The 19,832-nt window shown below is 43.3% G+C and overlaps 1 protein-coding gene across 4 annotated transcripts in view; it reads left to right on the top strand.

Moving 5' to 3' along the window:
* The window catches only part of tmem94 (transmembrane protein 94), a 37,966-nt gene that overhangs the window by 4,797 nt on the left and 13,337 nt on the right, over nt 1-19,832 (top strand). For 2 of the 4 annotated variants that reach the window (XM_031843138.1, XM_031843137.1), the window contains exons 3-15: nt 5,158-5,277; nt 5,583-5,710; nt 7,027-7,163; nt 7,894-8,099; nt 11,465-11,616; nt 12,073-12,175; nt 12,295-12,381; nt 12,531-12,647; nt 13,998-14,054; nt 16,907-17,011; nt 17,818-17,991; nt 18,204-18,419; nt 18,521-18,833. In XM_031843138.1, coding sequence (XP_031698998.1) covers nt 5,158-5,277; nt 5,583-5,710; nt 7,027-7,163; nt 7,894-8,099; nt 11,465-11,616; nt 12,073-12,175; nt 12,295-12,381; nt 12,531-12,647; nt 13,998-14,054; nt 16,907-17,011; nt 17,818-17,991; nt 18,204-18,419; nt 18,521-18,833 — 1,915 coding nt within the window. Of the gene's footprint in view, nt 1-144; nt 524-5,157; nt 5,278-5,582; nt 5,711-7,026; nt 7,164-7,893; nt 8,100-11,464; nt 11,617-12,072; nt 12,176-12,294; nt 12,382-12,530; nt 12,648-13,997; nt 14,055-16,906; nt 17,012-17,817; nt 17,992-18,203; nt 18,420-18,520; nt 18,834-19,832 lie in introns of those variants that run through there. The other 2 variants (XM_031843136.1, XM_031843139.1) reach the window with 2 other exon arrangements.

Raw genomic sequence — 19,832 nt, 5'->3', positions numbered from 1 at the left:
TTGCGTTCCACACACAAAACACGCCCCCCCCCCCCCCCCTCAGCCCCACCACACACACACACACACAAGCACACTATGTCTGGCCTCCCCCCCCCCCTCTGTAGTCGGGGTTTTGCTGCTTAGTATCCCAGCCAGCTGCTGAACTGAGTTAAACTGAGCGAGGCTCGGTCGATGCCAGAGAGGCACCCAGACTTTTGAATCAGAGCCCAGCTGGCAGCGTGCACCGATGCTGGGCTCTCGTAGTCTGCGGCCCCGGTGACGAGGGAAATCAGGGTGAGGTCTTGCAGCATCTCCAGCTCTCTCCCGACCGCAGACACGTGCGGCATCCAGTCAGGACCTCGTTCACGCCTCGAGAACTAGTCTCTGAAACGGCAACGATTCTCGTCACGTAAGCACGGCAGACGCTGGAGATTGCCCCTCGTAGCCCAGCAGCAGTGATGCAGATTTCAGTGGAGCGGAGCAGAGCAGGGCCGTCATGGTGTTGAGAATGGGAGAAGGGATCTTCCTCAGGAAGAAGAGCAGTGTAAGTTGTCTTGCTCGTTTCCGTGTAGCTTGAACACATTCTCGTCGGCGAAGGCTAAAGAAACGCAGAAAGACTTGTTGATTTCCCTGTTTGGGTGAGCGACAGTGTCAGTCAGATGCACTGTACTCATGGCAAGTCTGGTAGCGTCAGTATTAGTGTTTGCATGTCGGTAGAATGCTCCTGATTTGTTGGTGAGCATCCAAGGTTAATCTAGATCCTTCCCAGGTTAGGGGCATGCCCAGTTCTTCTCAGGCCGTTGGGGCTCTTCGAGTCTCTGCGTATTTGCGTCTGTCTGGAGGATTTCTGTCGAGGCTTTGTTCCTCTGGGGAAAAGATATTTATAGCTCGCCTGTGTGGGATGCAGAGCTTGAAAGCTGAACCCTGTGTGTATGTGTGCCTGTGTGAGTTTTCATATTTGAGTTTGTCTTACTGTTGGCATATGCGCAGGCCTTTGCAGAAACACGCACATCCTCACAGTGACATGCAGAGTGGGAAGAGGTCGCTTTCCCGCCAACATTAGATGTGGCTCTGTTTCCCTTTCTCTATTATTAACACATCCTCTTCTTTTTTTACGCAGTATAGAGGATTGTGAAGGCAATGACATCAGTGTCGCTTGATTAATCAATTTGTCAATCGTTGGAAAAGTAATAGAATGTGATTTTTGATAACTGATTTAATATTTAGAGCCATTTAGGGAAGGAAGGAAAATATGCAAAACACTCTGTGGGTTCAACTTTTCAATGTGAGGATTAGCTGCTCATTGTTTTATTCAGCGGGCAACCTCCGGTTCTGCCGAGTGAAGCCGATGCGGAAGTGTCTTACAACCTGCATTCTCTCTACTGGCCATCAGGGGGCGACTCCTCTGATTGTATAGCAGTCTATGAGAAAATGACTACTTCTCTCTTGATTCATTACCTCAGTAAACATTGTAAACTTTTTCTTCCCTGTCTTTTTTGGTGCATTGTAGGGCTGGGCGATATACCGGTTCAACCGGTATACCGGTTTTAATTTCCCGTATGATACGAGTTTTTCATATACGGTCATACAGCCGGAACAACTTCTGTCGCTCTTCAACAGGCAGCAAAATATATTGTTCGCCGCTGGGAGCGCTACGGTCGGAGCTAGTTGCCTTATCTGTATTGAGAGGGAACCCTAGTCATGGTCATAACTTTATAACAACAATTAACAACCCACAACTAACGCTCTTTAACAGGGCAAAACACCACGACACAACAGTTTGTGACAGATAAACAATTTGTAGCACTAATAATTGTACATTTATAAAATTTCCCCGCCGAACTGCATGCTGGGTAAAGCTCGCTAACAACAGTCTGCTAACAGCTGGGACTTCAGTAACGTTACATTAAAGAACAGAAAAGAGCGATGCAGGATGAACAAAGACTGAACAACAAAAGGTATTTAGGTCAGACACGTATGCAATGCTGATTACCGTAATATGTGTGGTATTTTTTATAAATGTACATTGGTAGACGGTGATAAGAAGCTGTACATGGAGGGGCTTCTTCTTCTTTAAATTTCTTTAAAGTTTCTTTAAGTTTCTTTTCAGCATTAATTAATTAATCCTTTAACATGAAAAAAAAAATACGGGATATACCGTGAAACCGCCAGAATCTTACAAAATACCGTGATATGCATTTTTGGTCATACCGCCCAGCCCTAGTGCATTGCTGTGTTTCTTTGATGGGATGTTGCTAGGTAAGCGTCCAGCGTCTCTGAAATGTCAGAAAAGACGCAGTAAACTCACCAGTGGCGGGCCTGCAAGGCCTTCTCTGCTGGCCTAAACAGAATCACAAAGCTATATCTATTTTATAATTTAATCATTTTTCTTAAATACACTACATGTATTGTAATTTATAAAAATATTTTACCCATTATCTTATTTTCTCATTGCACAGCTACTGTCTTCCTCAGTTGCTCTGCTTCCAGTGCAGCTTGTTTTAAGTAGAGCTTTTATCCAATCAGATTTCACCTCTGTGTCTCTAGGTAAGAACAGAGACCCAGGCCTGCACACTCAGGAGTGCATCCAGTGCAGTTTAAGTGAATGGGGACGATATTGTTGATTGTCATAGTCTTCAACCAATCAGATCTTTAGTTTGACATGTTGGGCGTATTCTTTGACATGTCAGCACCTGCTAGCCGGCCTATAATGACGTCAGCATTACATGCCGCTCAGTGTCCATGTGTAGCTCTGCCGCAAGGTGCAGAGTGTGCTGTGATTGGTCAGTGGGCGAGCACGTGACTATCGTGAAACGAAACTTAACAGCAGAGGCTGCCGGGTAGTGAATCACATCACGTGATGCAGCTCAGCCAATTAAATATGGGCATTCTGACTCCAGTGAGATGTACCACACACCATGACACAGGGGGCTGAGACGAGGAAAGACATTTCAGAGCAGTACGTTCAACGTTGAAGTTGTGAAAGTAAAATCCTATGATAATCTCTTTGGGTCGCGGCTTGTCATTAAGGAATGATGGCGGATCCCACAGCCAGACCAGCTGAGAACATTATATTTTCCTGAATTTAGGCTTTTGCATTTTCTAAATGCTCTAGCATTATTCAAACGACTCGTACAGAACGGTTTAATATGAAGATGTACATAGTTACAGCCTTAAAAATGAATAGCTGTGGCGCCATCATGTGGTTATAAGGTGGTATTTCAGCTGCAGGACAGCAGTGAAGGCCCAGGTATAAAATGCACGGGCCGCCACTGAAATTCACTACTGACACGTCCAGGTGTCGCATCCCCTTTTCTCCTCCCCCTGAACGACAAGTCTATGTTGAAATTGTAGAAATAAACAGAGCAGGGTAAGGAGGGGCTGTGCGAAACAATGCGCCGCAGGCAGCGCTAAAATGAAATACCAGTGGATGCTGGTGACGGAAAAAATTGGAGGGGACAGGGGGGGAAACAAACTATGGGCGTCATTTGATTTTACTTTAGGTGGCTACTTATTATATGTACTTTCTTATGTTCAACGGAAAATTAAGCATTAAACACAGGCTTTGATGAACCTTTTGATGAACGTTATGTGACACTGGGAGTCTGTCAGTCCAACGAGGTGCGCAACAGTCAGTCGCACATATTGGGATCCAGTCCCGGGTGAGCGGACTGCAGCAGCAAGTCGGACCGCTGCAAGACACCGTAGTCCAGATGTGGCCCGAGGCTGCTCCAGCAGAGTGGAGCTCTGCCTCGTCTGCTCCTGGGTTGGTGGTCCCTCCACCACTAGTCCACTAGTTAAGAGCTTTTCAAATCTGAGACTGTGGGCCTCCACTCAGAGAAAACTTGGAAAAAGGCTTCAGACCACACCAAATCCAAAATAGTAAAAAGGTCCGCCCTAAAGCGTTTATTAGTTTCTGAACAGTAAAAATGTTGGTGAACCCTGCAGAAACCCTGAATACACACCGCTGTCTATGACTGGGCGATTAATCCAATTTTATTCAATTCTGATTTTTGCCTTCAAATGATTATGAAAACAAGATAATCAAGATTATTGTGCTGCGTTCCGCTTTGCAATGATGGTGCGCTTTTGCCCTGCTCGGTGGGTTAGGGATGAACCAGCACCCCCGGACCCAGTCTTGTTTACCACGCCTTGTGGGTTTGTCTTTTTTATCTGTGTCATCGCCATTCATATCTACAGTATACAACCAATGGGTTTATGATTAAATTTAAACTGTAAGAAAGTGAGTGATCATGTTAAATTATCTCAACATTGACCAACATAATCATATTTTTGATTCTTGTATAATAGGGCAGCCCGTTATGCAAGAATGGCTTGTGCCAGTGTCCCAGGTCATAGAGTAATGCTGTGAACATTTTGGGGAAATTATCATTATTTAATTATTCAAAGACATAATCTGATATCAAGGCTCAATCCAAATCTCCACACTCACAAACTTTGACGCTCGCTCCCCCAAAGTCCAGGTTTAGGGCTGTCTCATGGTCGAGTGTCTGAGGGCTCTCTCACAGACATTTTGAGCCTTTTATGAACACTCTCCATAAGTCTGCATTTCTACAGGCCTTGCCTGAGGGAATTACCCACAATTCATAGCAATGTGACATTAATCACGGGGTTACCAGTGGAAGCATGGAGAAGTAAAATAAAGAGGACGGCACATGGGTTTTGAGCCTGGAATATTACATTTACAGATAAACATTAGGGATGAAAGCTGGAACATAAAAACTGCAAGCAGAGCTTATAATACACATTTCTTTTCATTTTGTTATTGAAGCTGTTTTGACAAAAACGAGTAAATAGATTATTTGACAAATAACTCATCTCGTGAGCAAAGAACTTGGAAGACGTTCAAATCCGGCAGTAAAAAATCTAAAATACCCACGATTGTACATAACATGATATGACGTTGTCAACATAGCTGATATGTCTCATTCGTATTCACACCATTTCAAGCCCTTACAGTCTCTCACACTCGACCATTTAACAGGGGACGTCAGATAAGTCCCTCAGGGTTCAGGGTTCAAGACCTTAAGGGGGACTTTGGCATTGGGCCCAAGTCTTCAAATCCGGTTTATTGTATTTTGCCAAATCTTTCATGCCTCTTGTTTTCTGGATGGGTGAGTTTTGATACTGAAAGGGCTGTCCTCTGTGTCCCTGCAGGAGGAGGACGCTGTGACTCTGGGCCTGTCCACTGGCCAGGCTCTGGCAAAGCTGCGGGACCAGCTCAGCGGCCTGCTGGAGCAGCATCAAAGGCCTGAGCGCAGGCGATCCTCTGCACAGGTGCACATACACGCTTCTACATTCACATCGTTAAGTACAGTCACTCCCTGAACTTAAACCTTTACCCAGATCTTAAAATAATCTGATGAATAAATCTAAACCCAAATCAGCAAAGTTAGTTTCATCATCATGACATCACGTGAGGATGTTTTGACCTCATGAGTGTGAAAACATAAAGTTTTCCACACGGCCTCGATTCAATCCACTATGGCAACACTGTTCCTCGATCATCCTTTAAATATAGCCGTCACTTGTTGAGTGCCTTACATAACCCACTGCGTATTGTTTTGCTCATGTTTTCATAGGAACACTGCGTGAATAGCTTCCTTTACCATGGCAACCGTCACTCCTGTCTCCATTGGCCGGGAGCTGCCCTCACTCTGCTGGTGGTGCTGGGACTCCTCTGTTGCCACGGCAGCCAGCCAAGGGGCAGGTAGGTGGTCCTCTTTCAGCTGAACCGTCCTGTTCTGAAACATCTGTCGCTGCGGTTACACTTTTGTCTTTTCAATGCCATTTTTGTGATCCGAATCGGGCCAGGACGCATTAACTGTCAAGTCTGTTCGATCTGAGGTGCGATGAGCCAGACCGCATGCCAAGGTGGGCTATCAAACGTATGTCTCATCATCTTCCTCCCACTCGGGAGTTTCTCTCCAGAGCAGAGCAGAGCAGAGCAAAGGGAGGAGAGGAGGAGAACCAGACTGCTGTTTGAACGCTGATGAAAACCCGACGTCTCCTGATTTTGCTGCTTCAAAATAAAAGCTTTTAAATAACAATGTAACGGGGAACTTTTATTGTGAAGAATTTATAGGAAAATGTTTGACACCAAAATAGAGCTTTGTTGACGGCTTTTCTTCAATATTAACAAGTTTACTAATACTGCAGGGAGGAAGAGTAAGCTGCAAAAATAACTTTTATTGTGAAGGATTTATATGAAATAAAATGTGTCCACCTTTGCACAGCTGCTCTTTGACCACAAAATGTACTCGATCACTATCCGGCACTTTCAGGCAGATCACATTGAAGTGAGGACAAGCATACGCAGACACAGCCGCGTTTGGATCTGGCGCGTTCGATCACAACAGTTGCAGTGAAAAAGACAAGTGCGACCACGGCCCATGATATTGTGCGCTCAGCGTTAATAAGATCTGTTTTCCAATGCTTAGGTGAAGAAGGCATTGCCCTGTCCGTAATTTCCCCACCACCAACAGCGTGTCTGAGGCAGTTGCACCACCATCGTTGGAGCAGTTCTTTTCAGGAACATCTAGGCTTAGACAAAATCTGAAAGTCTTGGAATTCATTCAGTGCCATTTATTAAATTCTGATGCCAAACAGAAAGAACAAGCCAAGGAGTTCTCTGTGTCTGTCTCAGTGCTGCTCATCTACTTGCCCACTGTATCATTCACACGAAAAGAGAAGTGAGAAGTTGTGATGAATCGGCAGCGACAGAAACCCCAGCTGTCATTCTTGCTGTGTGTCAAGCGAACTAGCCTGGACTGTTCTCCTTTCTGTCTAATACAGTTTCATTGAATACGTTTACTAACTCATCAAAACTGACTGACCATTTAAAATGGCAATATTTGGTTTTAATGTGGATATATTTGCTGAGTGAAAGGAAATATCTGTTCACATTATTTCATTTTTATATGAGATACATTTTTAAGATAATTTAGAAATGTGTCTCTAAGTCTGCTGAAGAGTGAATTCTTGAATTTCTTTGTAATTGGTCACATTTAATTTGCTCCTCCACAGCTCTGGTATCGAGCTGGTGAACGCTGCAGCCCTCCTTCTTCTCTTCGTGCTGAACCTGCTGCTGGTTGGACGTCAGGAGCGGCTGAAGAGGAGCGAGATGGTCCGCCGCCTCAACGGCATCATCGCACAGCTCAGCGGTGAGTCGGGCTTGTTGACTTGAATCATGGCGTTTGTGTTTCCTGCACAAGATGATCCCCGTTTATCTGTTGCGCTTCTCTTCTTCATTTAACTGTACTGTATACGTTTACAACTACTCTTGTATTATTCATTTATTTAGTACCACACCGCCGTCCAAAATAATCATTAGTGGATGTAATCATGATTAGGGATGGGACGATGTAGGATTTTATCGTGGATCGCAATAGAAAACATAAGTCAATAAGTATGACTCAATAAGTTGATCTGGTGATTTTCCATCAGGATGATTGTGAATATCCTCACGAGGGACTGCTGTCTAGCTCACTCTCATGTAGAGAAGGGAAAAATGGAGCCTTAATATTTAAGAATTAATAACAATGTTGCTTTTTTTTATTCTTTGGGGACCTTTTATGATTATCTTACTTAGAATGTTTGTTTTGTTTTTCACTTAAAGTAAACGTGTCCTCTCTGTGATGCAATAAAATAATTTTTGTTTATATTATGCTATGAATTCATTCTCATTAAATTACGACTTTATTCTTGTAATATTTCTTTTTTTTTTTTTTTCCTTAGAGAACACAGATGTGGGATATGTTTTGAATGTGCAGACAGTTTTGAACATAAATCTTGTTGGAGCGCATACAGCCTTTAAAAGTCCATGGGTTTATAAATGAGTGAATGAATTCCTCCCTCTAACGGCTTACTCACTGTCTATGCCTGTCACTCCAGACTACCTGTCGGGGTGCGTGGGTGAAGCGCGCTGGTCTCCATCTCTGTACCCGGATCTGTACACACCGTCGTCCACATCGTGGTCCCTTCACTGGACCTACCGGGACTCCCAGTTGGTTAACCTTCCCATCAGTCTGCTTGTGGAAGGAGACGTCATTGCTCTGAGACCCGGCCAGGAGGCATTTGTCTCCCTCAGAGGCATTAAGGTCAGCCTGTGCGTAGACACACACACACACACACGCACACGTGTATTGAGATGCAGTGGTAAAATGTGCAGAATGTTTTGTGTTGGATTAATATAAATGATTCCACTGCAGCTACTCACAAGCTCCTCTTGCACATTGTCAATACACCTCTGGTCATATTGAAATTAGCTTGAATACTGATATTTTTATACCTTTTTTTTTTTTTTTTTAATACACCTTTTATTCAACCTCCCTTAATTTATATTTCACTTGAAGTTTTTCTCAATCCAGAAGTGTATACCGGCATGACCCTTTGTTAGACCGAGCTGAACTTTGATTCATGAAATATAAATATATCTCTTGGGAAATAAGAAATTCAAAGGTATCAGTTATTTACTCTAGATGTTCTTTTTGAATTTTAAGTTACCAAATACCAGAACTGGTACAGAAATCCATGTTTTGTTATTGGTCCAATACTATCACACTAACACACACCACTCACGACGCTGTACTGAGGTCCTACAGCCGACGTCACAGCTTCTAACAGACTGGAGGGCAGAAAAAACTCACTATTCTGGGTCCTGCTAGCACGTAAATGCATTCATCCTGCCCGAAGTGGTACATAGATAATAGAAAGTTTCCACTGACCCAGAATCGGTTAATGTTTATTTGTTCACACAACACAGTCTATATCATCATCACAGATCTCTATACAAGTGCAATTTTCAATGGTGAACATGGTGTTCAACCACTGTCTTTGGCACTGAAACCATGCTGGGTTCATATGAAGCCCTGCAGCAGGATGTGGTGTTTGCTGTATAGCCGCATTGACGTTGGTTAATAATGAAACAGACGGGCCTCATTGTGTGGGATGAAGCTGATCACATACTGATATGGAGGAGAGGGGAACATTTGAACGTTTTTTTTCTGTACCATAGCATTTCAGAGGGTACCGAGTAGTACGAAGGGCTACTTGTTTGATACAAACTTCCTGAATAACAAAGTTGCACAGATAACTTTTAATAATAATAATATGTGTGAAGAGACTGTCTGATCACATGTCAATGTTAATTATTCCTCATCATTATTAACAATGATTTCCACAACATGATGGTGGGAAACACAGATATATTTAAACATTTATTTCTGTTCTTGTTTCAACATTTGAAAGTCAGAGGTATCACATCTCTGATATTTTAGTAAATATCTTTCTTGACAGTTTTGTATGAATAAGCACATTTGTAGCATTTAGTTCAAAATCACACCTGTTATATTTTTGTAAAAATTATCACTTCTAACATTTTTTATGAAATCATTAACTGTCATATCTTCAAATCATGTCTCGTTTGTACTAACCACCACTTTTGTAATAGTTTTGAACAAATCATGATCAACAAATCAACTCTGTCCCATGTTTATACAAATCATCAGTTATGAATATCCTGTGTTTGGCTTTGGAGCGGATGACATTTATGATATTCACGACAGGAGTCATCACATGATCAAAGCCGGTTACTTTTGCACATAGCGCCTGCTGGTGAATGATGCAGTGGTAATGTAGACATTTTGGGAAGTCTGGGTCACCTTTACATTGCGCAATGAAGCCTGCATGCCGGCCCGTCATGGCGGGAGCCCCGTCTGTTGTCACCACCATTTGTAATGGTACCTTTTTCTCCATGAAGAAACTAGTAAAAAGTCTCGTCTATAGCCGGGGGGGGGGGGGGATCCAACCCTCCGAGGTGCGCGAGTATCTTCGGGCGCCCGCGTTCAAACCTCTAGTCTGGCGCTTTTCGGTCGGATTGCGTTGCCTCGCCTTTACCCCCGCCAACGGGAAGCGCCCGGCATTCGGAACCTGAAAACCTAGTGCGGTACGGCAGCCTCTTCCTGGCTGTCCGCCGTGCGCCTCTGGGTACCCGACTCTCTTATGACAAGAAATATTGTCATTTTAAAATCTACAATAATGCAAGCGTTTTGGATTAAAAATGAACAGCAACTAAAATATTTAGACGGAGCTCCATGGTGACTTGTGCTATTTTTAGAACATGCCTTGCAGGCGACTCATGTGGACCATGTTGGCTACCTCTGATGTAGATGTTAAACAGATGAGGAGCCAGAATGGAGCCTTGGGGAACTCCACATGTCATTTGTTTGCTTAGATTTGTAATTACCTATAAACACAAAATAGTCCCTGTCCATTAAGTAGGATTCAAACAAGTGACATCCAGTTTCACAAGATCCACAGCCCGACCCGAAACTGCAAATCCTGTAACTACCACGCACCATTCAAATAATTCAGTTAGGCAGCACTTTGGGCCATTTCATGTAATGTTTCAATGGAAATATTAAATAATATAGTATAATTATTCATAATATTGAACAGAACATCTCAAATACCTGTAAGTAATGCACCTGAAAGCTTGTTTTGTGGCAAGTCTCGTACTGAAGTATGACTTGGCTTTAACAGATGTTAGTACGGATAGAAGCACTCTCAGAGCCGCCCAAAGCACTGTTATCCGAAAACTAGGGGTGGGAATCACCAGAGATCCCGCGATACGATATTATCACGATACTGTGATATTATCACGATACTGAGATATTCTGAGTATTGCGATAACATAGGCCTATATTGCCATTTATTACTTTTTTCAACTTCAAATTATGTCCCCAAAGGAAAACTGTGTCAACATGTTTTATCTAATAAGATAAAGTTTTCAGTCTGTTCATCTCACTTCAATCATTTTTATTGCAGCAAAATAGGACTGTCAAGCAGACAGACTGACCAACAATGTCATAAATGTTGCATGAACCTGACAAAATGAATGCATTACTACATAGTCCAACTTAACTAAATGCAAACGTGTGGACTCAGTATATGAACTATAACTTATATAAGTAGGATATAAGAGTTATATAACTCAGTATAACTTGCGATGCGTGGACGTCAAGGGCAGAGAGACAGTTATGCGCTGCACTCTCCCCATGAGCCTGGCTACTGTTGGCAGATTTAACCCCGTTGTGAGGCCAGATGTCTCTATCTTTGTTTTGACCAACTTCCTACCAATCACGCTGACCCGGGGACCTTTCTTGACCTCACCAGAAAACAACTCTGCACCATCTAGTGGACTGAAAAAGCAATTGATTTGATTTTTCTAGTAATTTTTTTTTTTTTAATAGTTTATATAATAAAAGATCGATAGTTGGCATCCGTGTATCGATACAATATCGCCACGCAAAATATCGCGATACTATGCTGTATCGATTTTTTTCCCCACCCCTACCGAAAACCCTCCAAAGAACTCAGTGCTGGTGTGGACCGTTGATCCGTTGGTACAGAATACACTAAGAATAGATCTTGTGACCAGCGTAATCTGTTCATGTCTCCTCAGGATGATGAGCACATTGTGTTGGAGCCAGGAGATTTATTCCCCCCATTCTCCCCTCCTCCTTCCCCACGGGCCGATGAGAAGAGAGGCCCACAGAGCCCCCAGCAACACCGTCTCTTCAGAGTGGTCCGCACTCCAGTACTGGACATAGTCAGGTAGGGAACCGGAAATGGTTTGTATGGCTTTTATTCATTAAGTTATTTATAAGAGGCAAGTGATTTAAAAAATAAAAAAATTCCATGCTCCTCTTATTAATTGCTGTCTTTTGCAATCGCCAATGTCTCCTAAATACAACGACTGCCGCACATCATTAAAGTTAGTTTGGCTTGTGGTTTGCACACAGGGTGTACAAAGATAACACAATCTCCATAATATCTCAATATATTTCATATATATGAAATGCAAATACAGGATGCTTCATGATTCCATAAAATGAAAACATTTTTTCTTCTGGTTAAAAGTGAGTCTCTAGTTCTTTTACTAGAGTTAAGGCACTCGACAGCAACACCTAGATGTTGTCAGTTCCTTATGAGGATGACAGAAAACCAAATAGTGTATTTAACTTTAATAAAAATAATGTTTTCTTCCCTTGTCTTCTTTTCTACTAACAGGAACAGTTTGGAGTTGGCGTTGGCTCGACCGATCACAGTGCTAGATAATGAGAGGTTCACAGTGCAGTTGGTTATCACCAAGTTAGTCTGTCCCGTTGTTCTGGTGAGCAATGAAGATAAGAGTTTCTTAATTGACTCTGCAATGTATTCGGAATCCCTTCTTCTCTACTTAAAACCAGGTGTAATGTCCTCACCTGGTATCTTAATGATCTCTCCCTCTAGGTGGCATTCCTGGTAGTGAACACTGTTCGCTATTTTTGTGATGCACCCAGCCTCACCCCACCCTGCTACAATTTCTTTCAACTTCAGGTACAATCATTCAAAACTATGAAAGTGCGACTTACAAAGACTGGAGTCTGTACTTGTCTTGGTTTACATTAGTAATGTGTGTATGGACACAGTCAACCAGCTGATATTTGAATTATACAGACGAGTAAGTGTGTGAAATGTATTTTCAGTTAATGGGTGTTCTGCCCATCCTGCCCTTGCTCTTCCCTGTCATGTGGGTGCTGCTGAATGCCTTTGGAGAGGCCAGGGTGCTCGCCGAGTTCAGCCGCGCATCGCCAGCTGGTCTGGTGAGGGACACACACACAAACAACCAAAGTTACAAATGTGTGCACTGACAGAAAAGGCCGCTTTAGTTTCTAACATGGAGGATGTGTGTTCTAACTAATATCTACACGCATACACACACACACACACACACACACACACACACACACACACTGTGGGGTTAGACTGATGTCCTCGTTTGATTTTAGAAGGTCGGTGCCAACAGTACACGATTATTTATCATGATTATTTGATTATTTTAAGGGACAAACTATTTTTTTTTGCACCTTGACATTTGAACGAACAGAGCACTGCTTTCACTTCAATGTTGTGCTACATTCCTGCTAATGTCCAAAACTTTGCATCAACATTAGACTGGTCCTTATTCACGGTGCATCTGCAAGAAGCCAAATACAAATCAAATTGTACTTAACTTATGCAGCCCTACTCTTACGGTATGCTATAAAACAGCATGATAATGAATAGCACAATAAACATTACATTTGTAAATGTGACAGTCGGTCTTAATCAGTCTCTCGGACTCATTGCTCATTCCAAATCAACACACTGAGAGAAGAACATAAAGAAGAAAACGTTGAATCCCACAATTCAAAGGGTACTCACAGAATAAGAACAAATCATGGATACAAACAAAAATAAGGGGAAACGTGTTCTTATGTCACTTCCTGCATGCCCAATGATCCTATACTGATAGACAAATCTACCAAGAAGTCTTTAGGAGCAGACCTGACAGCCCAAGTCAGTCACTTGACTTCAGTTTACTACAGGATCCATTCAATTTACTGAAGACCAGACTGCCCCCAAAACCAGCAAATATTGATGCAGTGTGCAATACAGGCCTTATAGAGCATCACTAAGGAATATACTACGATCCTCTTGATGTCTCGGACCCTTATTCAAAGCATTTCAACTCAAAACCCCAAATCTCCGACTTGATGAAGCTCTTCCAGATCCTTAGAGGACAGCTGTTTTCACGTTTTGAGTAACACTCCTCAAGATGAGTAAAGTTTCGGAGTGCCCCCATTTAAATACGGGGAATATATCTTAGTTTAGTTAAATCACCAGTGTCGGTGGCCAACTACCGCCCAGTTTTTACTGTGTTTTTGTGATCATTTCCCTTTCATTCAAATCCTTTGGGTTTGAGACGAAAGAACGAAAATATCTGAGTCCAAATATTTACTGACTGTTTGTCCATGTTGGCTACTGGCACCTTCCATTCAGAAATAGTTATAGTGATCTTGAAACCTACATCAGTCTAACACACACACACACACACACAGAGGAGACACACACAGAGGAGACACAGCGAAGGCCTCCCTCTGTGTTTTAACTAGACTCTTCTCTCACCCCAGCTTGCTAAGTTCTCTGAGGATACTCTCAGCAGCTACACCGAAGTGGTTTCCTCCCAGGTATAACCTCTCGCTGTCTCGCTCTCCCCTCCCTTCACTCGCTTGGCTCCCAACTATACCTGAATCCGCCTGTCTTCACTCGCTTGCTGTCCTTGCCCTTTGCAACTCCCTCTCTGGAACCCCCCCCCCCCCATCCTCCTCCTGTACACAGCCCTCGCTACCCCTACCACCACCACCCTCACCCCTCCATCTCCATTACATCTTTAAATCTTCCCCATGGACGTCTTCATGGGCATCTTCTGATCAGACCACCTCTCTGACTCTCGATGTGTTCACTACCTTTTTTTCATTCATCTCGCACAACATGTTTTCTCTCCTTTGACTCTTTGGTTTTTGGTCGCTCTTCCATCTGTCGATTATCAGTCAACACGACTTGACCGAGCTCCTCTGGATGCAGGTTTACGCCCATGCCTCCAGTCATCTTGTTTGCATGTTTGCAGGAGCTATTTGTTTGATTTTAGTATTTAGTTATTTTATTCATAAATAGTATTGTTTAGTTATTCTAGATGTTTGCTTATTTAGGTTAGATTTTTGGGATATAGTAAGATACCTTTTTCTTCTGATAGTCATTTAAGTATAGTTAGTTTTTTGGTTAGTTTATGAATTGGGTAACACTGTGGGCACCTGTGGTTATATACAGGAGTAGGGTACAGGACCAGCATGCACCAGGGTGGGCCTATGGTGTTCCTTTATTCTTTTGTTTGTTTTGACTAGTTAATAAATAAGTAATGAGGAACAGAATCCTGTATGGACAATCCATTCTTTATCCTGCGTAAACCACAAACTAAAGGTGCGTTAGTGGCCCTTTGATTTACGTTTGTTTTTGATTTATCGGACGAATGGCCACCACGATGTCTCATCTCAACGGTCAATCCTTTCTCTTTTAGAATCATTTTCTCACCTCATGAATACAACTTCAATTCCCACGACCTCACACAGTTCCTGACCAAAACCCAATCCCTGTCCTCCATTGTTGCCTGGCTTAGTACTCGATGGAAAACAAACGAATCAGCAGATTACCACCGATCTGTCTTTCTGAAACCATTTAGTGTTTTGTCTCTGGCTTTGGCATTGCCCCGAAATGAATGCATATCAAGTGTAAGATATAGAGAAGAGATGATCCGGAGAGGGACTTCCACCTCTGCTTGTCTGCCTGCACTGCAGGACTGGAAATCAGCCCCAATATGGCTCTATGCTAGTAATTCTTTAGGGTTTGTGTTCCTTCCTTATCTCCTTTGGAATTATTCTGAAAATATTATTGACTTGGTCACAGCATCAAATGCGGATGAAATCTGTATTTGGCAGATCAATTCCTAATATTCACTCACCGCACTGGCTGTCGGCCTTCTTTAAGATATTGTGATTTTTGATCCCTACCTATTTTAAACTGTCCCTGCTGGACACACTGACTGGGCAGAGCCAATCGCATCCAACATGCTCCTGAAGTTCAATGATTGAGGAATTTGCTGCTGTGTGATTTAACATGGATGATTTCAGCTGGTTAAAAAATATTTTTGGCCTTATGTATGTATATTAGGGATGTAACTGAATATGTTTGGGATATGAACAATTCATGCACACTTAACAGAGGTACTACTGTTTCTGCAGTAATCTCAGAATCAGCAAAAGTTGCTCCTTTAAGGGACATCGGTGTGTAGACAGTGCTATGGAGCTTTCTTCCTTTCTTCGTTCAAGAGCGTGGTCCTTCAATGTGAGAGCATAACTTGTTGATTACAGGTTCAGATTTTGTGATGCTTTCCCTTAAAACCTGTCCTTGCACTCAAACAGCCCCTGCTTGCGCTTACATTTGCTCTGCCTGTTCAGACTGTACGCCTGTTCTCAAAACCAGACTGCTCCTGTGCAGTTGTGAAACATCTGCTCTCAGATTTCTGTGGATTTTTGTGCAATAAACTGACAAACTCTTAACCAATAGAATGCCTGGTTTAGTGTTGACCAATGAAATGATCCCTTCCTCGTTGCGTGTCTGTGCAAGCAACAATATATCTGAGTGCAGTACAGTTGGAGCAGAAGCAGAGCAAATCTAAGCACAAGCAGGGGCTGTTTGAGAGCAAGGACATAATTTTGATGGAAAGCATTAAAATGTGACGGTGAAATCGATAAGTCACGCTCTCAAATTGAAAGACCACGTTCTTGAATAAAGATAGGAAAAAAGCTCCACACAATGTCCATTCAGAATAAATCAAATCTACTCTTGACGTCATCAGATTCAAACATGTGTCAGTCCCAAAGTAATCCAGGTGATTGTTGTCTGTACATCCATGTTTACAGTACAAACAGGAACTGTTGAATACAGATAGTGGCTTTGTATTACGTCCCTATGTACATGTTTCCTTAGTTACCAGCCCTTGGCCAGAGAGGCGGATAGCTCATTTTAGAGGACGTCTGCTAAAGAGAGGAGGCAAGGAAGGGCCATTTGTGATTGTTTTCAGTTTGTCCCTCGCTGAACCAGTCCTCTTGGATTCCACCCAAAAGAATCGAAATCTGCATGGATCCGCTCACAAAATGCTGCATCTTGCACTAGGCTTCACCTCCTCGCCTTTGCCTCTAGCGTTGTAGTATAGAATCTTTCTCCTCTTTCTTTCTTTACAGCCCGATCACAGAGCTCACTCGGGCTTCTTTGTTTTACAGCTGCTGTGGGGCTTTTAGGCTCAGCTGTTTACTCAATTTGCTTGTTTTTGCAATTTTTTTAATTGTTCATTTTCAAAACTGAATCACTATATTTATGACTGTTCAATTTCCATTTCCTGTACTATGTTGTAGAAAGCAGTTTTCTAACTTAATTTTTACGTGTGTGTGTGTGTGTGTGTGTGTGTGTGTGTGTGTGCGTGCAGGAGTTGCTGCGTTGTGTGTGGAGACACCTGGTTGGCGTCCTGAAGGGAGAGTCTCAGACACTCTGTTATACTTCCAGCCTTTTACACACTCTGGGATCTGTCACTGTGAGTATTATGGGTGAGATTTGGGGAAAATATCTGATTGAAAATTTTCACTTGGGATTATTTCATGTAACCTTAACACCAGGTCCACATTGATTGTGTACATTTAGCACCATAAGGTTGTACCAAGTATAATCACAAAAGGATGTTTTTCCAAATTCTGCTGGTCCCCGTTCAGAGCTATACAGTTGCTAAGCTTAAAGGGTTAATTGTCCTGCTTGACAAAACAAAACATATTTTCTCACTAACTTACTATCTAGCTATGCAGTTAGTTTGGCATTTATTTCTCCAGGTCTGTCTCTTCAGATTTCTGACCACCCGGTACAATAGAGGTGATCATGGAATTTGAAAAATTATATGTTGTTTGATCTGTGGATCGGTTTAGCACAAAACAATACTTCAAGTTATAATATAACGATTTTCATGAAATCAAACATTAAATGTTCATATGCCAACCATAAATACAATTATCACAGTTCACATTCTGCAATTACCTCTCTATATAATAGATAACCTTGTAAGTGGAGTCCGCCATTCCGGCGCTGTATTCAAAATGCCTCCACATGCACGAGGATTCCAGCATTACCGTTTGTAATTTTACCTCATTGATATCCGCCTCACTGTTTACTGCTAATGCAAACCCAACATGTTTCTACTGCGGCTAGTTCCCATTAAAAGTGGGTTCTGTTGGATTTCCAACAATGTAGCTGCTCGACGACCAAGGACAAACTATTAATACGTCTACATCCACAAACTATTTTACGTGTGTTGTGAATCTTCTGTGTGTGCGTGTGTGTGTGTGTGTGTAGGTGCTGTGTTGTGTGGACAAGCAGGGCATCCTGTCGTGGCCTAACCCCAGTCCAGAGACCGTGCTGTTCTTCAGTGGACGAGTGGAGCCGCCTCACATCAGCCAGGACGATCTTGGAGACGACCTGTCTGTCAGCTCCTTCTGCCGAATGGAGACAGATGACGACAGGGATGAGGTGTGTGTGTGTGTTTTTGTTTTCTCAGGCGTTTTTTAGCCTCGCTAGCAGCCTAAGGATTGTTAAGTTTGAAAAGAGAAAGCGATACTGTGCTTGAGTTGTTATTTTAATTTAGTAAAAACTGACTGGAGACAACTGAAATTCAGGAGTTCCCCAGCTGATAATGTGCAGTATCGTATCCATCGCTGACTAGTTGTGTCGCCGCTGTACAGGCCCAGGAGGCCGAAGCTCTGCTCTGTCTGCCAGCAGAGTCCTCCACACAGCTGGGGGAGGGCCCCGAGCCCAGCGAGACGTCACACGACACAGCCCACTCCACCGACACGTCCCGGCTGCGGCGCTCCGGCCAGTCTGCGCACGCTCGTACCAAACACCACTCGGGGTCCAACGTGAGCTTCAGCCACGACACCGAGGGAGGCGACAATGACCAGGCAAAAAAAAAACAAGTGTATTGAATAGTTCTGAAAGAAGAGGGAACGTCTTAACTTGACTTAACGACTCATGCTGTGTTGTTTGCCCCGTCTGTCTCCAGGACTTTGGGATGGGCTGCCCGGAGGCGGAGGCAGACGACTTTGTGTGCGACTACCACCTGGAGATGCTGAGCCTGTCGCAGGACCAGCAGAACCCAGCCAGCATCCAGTTCGACGACCTCTCCTGGCAGTGCCACTTGCCGTCCCTCAAGCCGCTGGGCCTCAACATCATGCTGAACCTCTGCAACGCCAGCGTCACCCAGCAGCTCTGCCGCTTCTCCGACCACCTGTCCAACCTGGCCCTGCAGGAGAGCCACGGCACCGTGCTGCCCGTCTACGTCCCCTGGGGACTCTGCGAGCTCTCCAGGCTCATAGGTGAGCGTGGAATGATGGAGGTGGCCTGGTTTTCCCCCTTACTTTGTAAGGTCATATGAGAAATCCACAATCGGGCAGATCTTACTCGGATGGTCTGGCACTGTGATTTCAGCCTTGAAGTTTTCTTCAGAAGGAATATCTGATGCGACTGTCATCCCACGCAGTATGAATTATGGATTAAGTTTCATCTGAGGAGAAAGTCCTGCCTTAGAGTAAATGTCTTAACTTCTATGATCATGGTTTTAAGGATAAAGTAAGGCCACAGGTTGTTGCTATGTTGCATTGAACAACTGGAATGGGAGTATTTCACTTGGCAAAACAATTAGCTTTTTGTAAAAGTTTCTTGGGAGCAGACATTTCATTCACTGGTCATAAAGGTAATGAATGAAAGGACTTTCCCTTCCTTCCATTTATAACCCGTTAACTCGTAGTACACTGATTGTATTGTTTGGTGGGATTACTGATGGACAATATTCTTGAAACAAGAGTCACAGCGTTTTAAGCTTCTGCACTTTGACGAATTGATAGTGAAATGGAATATTCGAGCAGTGTACAGTTGCGAGAGGGATTTAAGTTCAGTCTTTCGCATTTGATTGGACAGCTCAAAAGGGGGTGGGCTTGGAGTTTAGCTACAGATCCACGCACACACACCTCCCTCACCTGTTTTTTTTAGATCAGGAGGAGGATGAGGGGGAAAGGAAAGTTTGCAGATTTTCAACCGGCTCTGTCACTGCAGTACATGCAGATGAACGGAGCCCAACCTCCCTCTATGCCACGCCAGCGCAGGAGCTCGCTCCCCTCCCACTTCTGCATCGTCCATTTCGCTGGGTCTTTGAGGTCCGACCGAAATGGATGTACATCAATAAAATCCAATGAACTTTATGTTGTTTGTGTGAAGTGAAATGAGTTTTCAGTACTAGATTACATTACAAATTACACAACAATTTTCTTCGTGTGTGTGTGTGTGTGTGTGTGTGTGTGTGTGTGTGTGTGTGTGTG

The sequence above is a fragment of the Anarrhichthys ocellatus genome, unplaced genomic scaffold, assembly GCF_004355925.1.
Source record: "Anarrhichthys ocellatus isolate YVR2014 unplaced genomic scaffold, GSC_Weel_1.0 scaffold4, whole genome shotgun sequence".
Classification (NCBI taxonomy): domain Eukaryota; kingdom Metazoa; phylum Chordata; class Actinopteri; order Perciformes; family Anarhichadidae; genus Anarrhichthys; species Anarrhichthys ocellatus.
This window is presented reverse-complemented; position numbering and strand designations above follow the sequence as displayed.